Source organism: Hydra viridissima, unplaced genomic scaffold, assembly GCF_058129835.1.
Source record: "Hydra viridissima isolate aposymbiotic clone 2 unplaced genomic scaffold, HvirCarnegie_v1 scaffold_1, whole genome shotgun sequence".
NCBI classification, from domain to species: domain Eukaryota; kingdom Metazoa; phylum Cnidaria; class Hydrozoa; order Anthoathecata; family Hydridae; genus Hydra; species Hydra viridissima.
Genome location: NW_028324300.1, coordinates 30,873,065 through 30,881,513, shown reverse-complemented (window position 1 = coordinate 30,881,513; position 8,449 = coordinate 30,873,065). Strand labels below are relative to the sequence as shown.

Here is an 8,449-nt window from a genome sequence, read left to right as displayed (position 1 = left end):
AAAGACGTCTTGCTTAAGATTGTTTAAAGGCGTCTCACTTAAGACGGCCTAAAGATTTATTTAATTATGTATTAAGAAAACTGTGTAGTATTAATGGTATATTTAGGTTGCGATTACCTATTGTATTAACAACATTAAAAACACTATTGAGCAAGTTCAAGTTCTTACTTTGTTTTTTGGAAACATTATTAAAGAAGAAAAAGAAAATTATTAAAAAAAAAAAACAACGCAAATAATTTAAAAAGGTACATATAATACAGTTAGTTGGATTGTTACCAAGTATCTTTCTATTTAACAATTTATACAACATATAATAATATATACAATATATAACAATAAAAAAGAATATTTTTTTATTTTGTTTTTTGCCGTGAAGGAGCATTTTTACAATACCGTCCAATTTGCTGTTTAATTTCAGCATTTGAAACCTTTTCAAATCTTCTTTTTATAACTTCTAAAAATCAAATTAATCATGTAGGATATATTTATCAAATATATTGGAAATAAATTTAACTTAACATAGATTTTTAACTAAATTAAAAGTTGAATAATTTAAACCTATTTTGGATTACCTTCTATTAAGTCATACAGTTTAGTTGATAACAAACCAATCTTTCCACCAGAACCTTTTAAGTTGAACTGTGTCAACAGGTTATTTGTAAATAATCTTAAAAACATATCGAATAAATGATAAAATTTATGAAAAATATTAAACAATTTATAATTATTGATTTCCATAATTACTATACATGAAAAATATATTTACCACAAATACGAAAAATGATTCCTATGCAAAATGTAATAAAAAAACCTATTCATGACCAATCTTGTCAGTTGTTTAAAATCTTCTGCACCTAAAAAACTGAGCTGTTTAACCTAAATAAAAGTTTGGCAAAATAATTATAAAAAAATAACTATTTTCACTTTTAATTTATATGGATTATAAAGATTTACATATGGATAAAGATTTACCAAATCAAGTCGAACACAATCATCCTCTAAACTTTTGATAAAATCCTCATACTCTGCAATAGTGTCTAATTTCTTGATTGCAAAATTACTATTGGATTGTTTGTTTATAGCTAAAATAAGCTCCTGGTTTTCAAGAACCTTTGAAACCATCTTGAACATCATGTGTTGGTATTCTAAATTATATGAAGAAAATGAAAAAAGAAATATACAAAATGCAAAACATTTATTAATACATTTTCAAAATTGTTTACAAGTATTATTCTTATACCTAAAAAAAATCCAAATGTGAGAACAAACTCTCCACATTTTACTTACTCCAAATAAAAAAATCAAGTAAATGTTAAAAAGCTTACTTCCAACTTCCATAGGAAACTTATTTTTAAGTAACTTCTCAGATCCAAGCGCTTGAATCATGGTTTTTTCTTGTATGTCTGTTTTCTGAAGCTTTTTGTTTGGTTCTGATGTATGAGGTATAACTAAAGCAAAAAAAAAATTATGTATATAAATAATAAAAAGTTACTTTTTTAATCTGCAACAAATCTTTTTAAAAAATTTTTGGTACTTTGTTATTATTAATACATTTTTTTCTTATTTTAGGCTTTAGCTCCTCGAGACCACAAAAGTTGATAGGTAAGAGGAGGGGGATTATAATATTTTTTAGTTTAGAGTCTATAAAAAAAATTATATATAAAAAAAAATTTGATTGTTCCATTTCAGTTGATTGTGAATGTAAAAATAAGTGAGACAAAGATAAAGTTAACAATAAAAGAATATTCCAACTTTAATGAACAAAAAATATAGTAGAAATATCAAAAATAATACATACATAGTGCACCAGAATATGAAGGTGATTGTTCCTCTGTAGTTGAATGTAGAGGTAAAGAAGTTTCAGCTAAAAATAGGAATTCAGTAATAGTGTAGATTAAAAATATATAAATTCTAATTTTGAAAAAATTGAAAATTAAGAGACAAAATGTACCAGAACACAGATTAGATTGTTTGGAAGTAGATCCAGATGACAAATTAGAGTCAAAAGATCTTTTTAATGGTTTTTTCAACACAGATTTAAAAACTGGCGGAGGCAAAGGAAAGTCAAGTAACTCTAAAACATAATAGTTTTATTTATTTTTCTTTTAGTATTTATACAAACATATTAATTTACAATATAGATTTGACATTAAACAAATAAAAATAAATAATTAACATAAATATAATTAAATGTAATTATACCATTAACATTACTTTTCACTTTAAAGGTATCTTTGGAAACACAAATATCGATTTCATCTTCTTCCTCTGTTGCTGTGGTGTAACAATATTCTTTTAGTTCTTCCATATTATCTAAAAGAATCAAAACTTTTATAAATCCAATATAAAATCAGATATTTTGCCAGCACATACATGGTGGCAAAATATTTGATGTTTATATTGGATTTATAAGAGCTATAATATATATATATATATATATATATATATATATATATATATATATATATATATATATATATATATATATATATATATATATATATATATATATATATTATAGCTCTTATAAAATATTTCATACCACTCTCAAATTTGATTTTAACAAGTTTATATTTGTCCCATGTCTCATCCACATCCAATTCATCTTTAACAGCTGCACCTGCAGGCCAGAATAATATTTTTTTATCAGTATCTATCCACCTTCTAGGAACAACATCTTCTATTTCCTCAAAGTTCTCTATCCAAACAGCTCTTGCCCAAATCATGGTGTAAAACTAAATCATGAAAAAAAAAATAAAAAATTTAAAATATCAACAAAAGTCTTATATTAAGTTGGAATAACAGAAATAAGTAGCAATAACAAAAGACAACTGTCTTTTAATTTAATTTATATATATAATAACATTATTATAAAATTGTTTCATTTCTTTATTATTTAGATTATTTATTAAAACTACCTTTAATAGTTAGTGATGAAGTAAAATATCTTAAATATTTAAAATATTAAACAGATTTATTTAAACTGCCCACACAGTTATTTTAACGCTGTTTTTAATTCCTTTTTTCGTTTTATTTGTCTGTTTTTTCAGACAAATTAGTGCTCTTCCTTGTCATTATCACCATAATTATTAACCTAATGATTTTTTTTGTTCCTTTTCATTCCTTTATAAGTTTTTTAAATTAAAAGACAGTTGTCTTTTGTTATTGCTACTTATTTCTGTTATTCCAACTTATTATTAGGTTTTTGTTGATAATTTAACTTTTTTTTTATATTTATTTTTTTATAGATAATTTCAATTAAAAATTATCTTTTAATACAAAAATATTAACTGTAAAAAACAAATAAAATGGAAAAATAAAGTTAAAAATAAATCATTATATATATATATATATATATATATATATATATATATATATATATATATATATATATATATATATATATATATAACTTTGGATACAAGATGCAAATTAATTAAACATAATAAATATAAAATATTTAATCAAAAGAAATTTGAACTTAAAAACCTTTCAATTAATGTTCTATTTCATGCAATAAAGGAAAGCATGCAAGACCTCCCTTCCAAGGTAGAACAACAACCTTTCGGCAAAGATTTTCCATTTTTAACTCAACAAACTTAACTCCAATTTCATCAATACTTGGTATGAAGAAAATTTGAAAGATTTTAGACTGAATAGGTTGTGTATATAAATCATTTTGTAAATCAAGTCTAAATATTCTACACTTAAAAAATCCAGATGATAATTTCTCATCAACAAAACAAAATTGATTTTCTCCTATGTAAAAACATGAATTATTCAGCTTCACTGAAACTTTAATATAAACCACTCTATGCTCTTATAAACCACTCTATGCTCTTCATAAAATCCTTTAACTTGGCATCGTTCACAGGAGTAATATCCTGTATGACTTTGTATACATTTAAGAAAAGAGCGAGAAGGTGCATCACATATGAATGCTTTAAGTGTAACATCAATTTTTTTATCATTATAGTATAAACCTTCACCACTTAACAATAAAGATTCTTTGAGAAAATCATTAAGAAAACCATCCAAGCAGTCTGGTTTACCATCACCACAGAAAAGTGCAATGATAAAAATATAGTTCTCTATAAGACCAAGTATTGGCCATAATTGAAGATTAGAAGATTTGAAAAGAGGTAGCCCATCAACATTAATAGTAATTGATAACCCAGTACATTGAGAATCATTTTTCAAATTCAAAAAATTATTTATGCCATCAGCAATAGTAAAGTAAGCATAAGTTCCACCACACTTCCTATCTACTGTAACAACTTTAGAGGGTTTTAAAAGCGTTCTTGCATCTTTTGGTAACTCTGAATGACCATGTTTTTTAAGAATACTCAAAAGCTCGTTTAATTGGTTTTGAGAAATTTTGCTTTTCGAAGACCACATTGCTAAATCTTCTGATAATGTTTCTGTTGTCAAAAGTGGTGCTGCATTAAAACATTCAAAATTCTCATAATTACAACTCAAAGACTTATTGTTTTCTTCTTTAAAAACATTATTTAGGGCTTTACAAGGATTTTCAGGCTCAGCCTGAGAAGCATTAAAATCAGGATTCAAATTCGATGTACTATCATTAATATCTTCATCTTCAAATGTCATTATAAAATTCAACATACTTTTATTCAAGCGACGACGCTTCATTCTATTTTCAGTTTCCATAATGATACCTATATAAAACCTTTTTCTAGAATAATGATTTAGAGAATTAATATTGGTCGAGATAAAACTTTTTATGAAAAATTTCACATCTTTAAAAGACACTAAGTTTATTCACGCCGAAAGTCTTTTTAAAGACGTCTTTAAGACGACTAAAAGACGTCTTTTTGTTTGGTAGAATTATTCGAAAAATAAAGACGTCTTTAAGGCGTCTTACGAAGACGAGCGATTTTTCACTACGATACAGTCTTTTAAAAGACGTCTCTAAGGCGTCTTACGAAGACGAGCGATTTTTCACTAAGATACAGTCTTTTAAAAGACGTCTTGAAGACGTCTTACGAAGACGAGCGATTTTTCACTAAGATACAGTCTTTTAAAAGACGTCTTGAAGACGTCTTACGAAGACGCGCAATGTTTCTCGACCATACAGTCTTTTAAAAGACGTCTTAAAGACATCTTGAAGACGTCAATCGAAGACAAGACCATTTAAAGACCTGAATAAGACGGTCTTAAGACGTCTTATGTTTGCCGGGAACATTCTCGAAAAGTACAAGAAAAAGAAGCTGTGGGAGGAAAACTTGTATATAAACGAAGATTTCAGCGAGCGGACAACTAGTATTCGTAAACAACTTTTCCAACAGGTAAAAGATCTACGAGCATCAGGTAAATTCGCTAAAGTTGTGTACAATAAAATAATCACTAAGCCATCTTAAAACAAAGTATATTCACGATTATTTATAACAGAATAAAAAAGTAAATAATAACAAAAATGAATTCGAAAAATAATAATAATTTTGAAAATGTCTTTAAATTTTTTCAAATTAATGATTTTAGATTGGATGAAGAATCCGATCCAGACATAAGTTACTTTAACGAAATTAATATGCCTGAATTTGTATGCTCTTACTTTTAACCAAATGAAGTTAATAACTTTATAGGAGTGGATAATAAAAGTGATTATTTTAATGTCGTTTATGTGAATATTAGAAGTTTAAAAAAGAACTTTGAAAATTTTCTAAATTTAATTTACGAAATCAACGATTGTTTTAACGTTATTTGTCTAACCGAAACTTGGTGTTCTAAATTAGATTTTGAAACAAATTCTGATCTCCTTCTCCCAGGTTTTAAAGAATTTTTTTTAGAACGAAAAAATAATAGGCGCGGAGGAGGAGTACTCTTTTATTTGAAAGAAAATATTTTCTTTAAAGTCAGAAGCAATATGAGTGTTTTTGATACGGATCAAAAGATCTTAACAATTGAACTGATAAACAAAAATTCTAAAAACATTTTAATCAGCTGTTGCTATAAAAAATTTAAACAAATTTTGAAGATTAACAAATTATGATGATGAAAAATTTAAACAAGATTTTCTGTTCTTCCAGCCTCCGACTGGAAAAAATTTTTTGAAATACAATCTAATAGAAAAAGCTAGTCAAGAGAAAAAAAAGTTATATTTTGAAAAAAAAAGGAAAAAAAAGTTATATTTTGGGTGACTTCAACTTAGATTGTTTTGAGTATAGCGAAAACCGAACCATAAAAACATTTTACAACAATTTATTTGAAATGGGTACCATACCAATAATAGATAGACCGACTAGAATTACAAACCATTCCTCGACTTTAATTGATAATATATTAACCACAGACTATTTTAATAAATCTTTAAAAAAAGGAATTATAAAAACTGATGTTTCTGATCATTTTCCCATATTTTTTTCTATTAAATCAGATTATCAAATTTTCAAAGTTCTTTTTTAAACTTCTAATATTCACATAAACGACATTAAAATAATCACTTTTATTATCCACTCCTATAAAGTTATTAACTTCATTTGGTTAAAAAGCGCGGGGAAAATGACGATAAAAAAGCGAATTGTTAACAACTGTAACTTAAAATTATTCAAAGATCAAATTTCAACATCAAGACTGGAATCACATAAACTTTAATGATAACATAAACACGATCTATAACACGTTTTATAAAACTTTCATTAAAATCTATGACGCTAATTTTCCAATATGTGAAATAAATATCAAAGCCAAAGACATTATCTCCTTGGATAACTAAGGGACTAAAAAAGTCTTCGAAACTAAAACAAAAGTTGTATAATAAATATTTAAAAACTAAATCCGAAAAACATAAGCAAAATTACAAAAACTACAAAAACCTGTTTGAAAAACTCCGAAAATATGCACAAAAAAAAAATTATTCTAATTTAATTTCTCAGCACAAACATAACTTAAAACGCATCTGGGAATTAATGAAGGAAAATACAGGAAAACAAAAAGTAAGTTCAACCAATCTTCCACACGCAATTAAAGTTGGAAACAAAATAACTAATGATATTAATGAAATTGCGACTGAATTTAACAAATTTTTTTCCACTGTAGGAGCAAACTTATCAAACAAAATCCCTTTAACAAATTATAAATTAACAGACGAAATTCAAACATCAAACTCCTTACATTTTTCAAACCTAACGCTTGAGGAATTCGATATAGCTTTTAGATCGTTAAAAAGAAATGAATCAGTAGGACCTGACGGTATACATGGAAATATTGTGATAGACTCTTATGACGTCATGAAAGATATTCTTTACAAAATCTTTAAATCATCCATTAAACAAGGTACTTTCCCAGACTCTCTGAAAATAGCAAAAGTAATTCCTATTTTTAAGTCAGGAGACTCGACCGATGTAACAAATTACAGGCCTATTTCTGTTCTTCCAGTTTTTTCAAAAATATTGGAAAGAATAATGTATAACAGAGTGTACACATACCTAATTACCAATAAACTCCTTTATGAAAATCAGTTCGGTTTTAAAAAAAAACAACTAAACCGAACATGCTATTCTTCAATAACACGTTGTATTAACGAATCTTTTAAAAATCAAAAATTTACACTTGGTGTTTTCATTGACTTGTCAAAAGCTTTTGACACGGTCGATCATAATATTTTGCTTAAAAAACTTGAATGTTATGGCATAGTTGGTAAAACTCTAAGTTGGTTCAAAAGTTATCTCTCCAACCGAAAAAATTTGTTTTTAGCAAAGATTCCCAACCTCAAACATTAATGAACATAACATATGGTGTCCCACAAGGATCCATACTTGGACCACTTCTTTTCATTATATATATAAATGATCTTAACAAAGCATCCAATTTGAAAACTATAATTTTTGCAGACGACACAAACTTGTTTCAGTCACATGAAAATATAAACATACTTTTTAATAATATGAACAGAGAACTTAAAAAAATTTCATTTTGGTTCAAAAAAAATAGACTATCTTTAAATATTGAAAAAACAAAATGGATACTTTTCCATCCAAACTTTAAAAAACAAATACTGCCTGTAATTATGCCCGAACTTTTTTTAGATAATGTCATCCTAAAAAGAGAAAAAGTGACAAAATTTTTAGGAGTTCTTATTGAAGAAAATCTGTCTTGGAAATCACACATCAATAATATTTCTAATAAAGTTGCAAAAAACATTGGAATTCTATACAAATCTAGAGGTATTTTAAACAAAAAGCAATTAATACAATTATATTACTCTTTTATTCATTGTCATATCAATTATGCAAATATTATATGGGGAAGTACAGAAACACGCAGCTCGCATAATAAATTTTAAAAATCGTTTTTCGAACTCTGAACCGCTTTTTAAAGAAATGGCCACCTTAAATGTTTATCAACTGAATGTATTTAATGTTTTGTGTTTTATGTACAAATGTAAAGAACTTATATCCCCCGATGTTTTTGTAAACCTTTACAAAAT

General features: G+C 26.2%; 1 protein-coding gene across 5 annotated transcripts; it reads right to left on the bottom strand.

The window, feature by feature from the left end:
* Positions 1-264: 264 nt before the first annotated feature.
* LOC149894476 (uncharacterized) lies at positions 265-4,852 on the bottom strand. 5 transcript variants are annotated; one of them, XM_090096696.1, is made up of 10 exons: positions 3,490-4,852; positions 2,543-2,735; positions 2,215-2,313; positions 1,952-2,074; positions 1,799-1,864; positions 1,326-1,448; positions 973-1,145; positions 812-876; positions 573-667; positions 265-454 (listed from the first exon to the last, which is right to left on the bottom strand). In XM_090096696.1, exons 2-10 carry the CDS (start codon positions 2,724-2,726, stop codon positions 354-356), a joined length of 1,029 nt encoding a protein of 342 aa, XP_089952822.1. In that variant the 5' UTR covers positions 2,727-2,735; positions 3,490-4,852; the 3' UTR covers positions 265-353. The 5 variants fall into 5 exon arrangements, with proteins under 5 accessions (XP_089952822.1, XP_089952818.1, XP_089952814.1 ...); XM_090096692.1 differs by having other exon boundaries at positions 2,203-2,313; positions 4,629-4,850; XM_090096688.1 differs by having other exon boundaries at positions 2,203-2,313; positions 3,490-4,849.
* Positions 4,853-8,449: the final 3,597 nt, after the last annotated feature.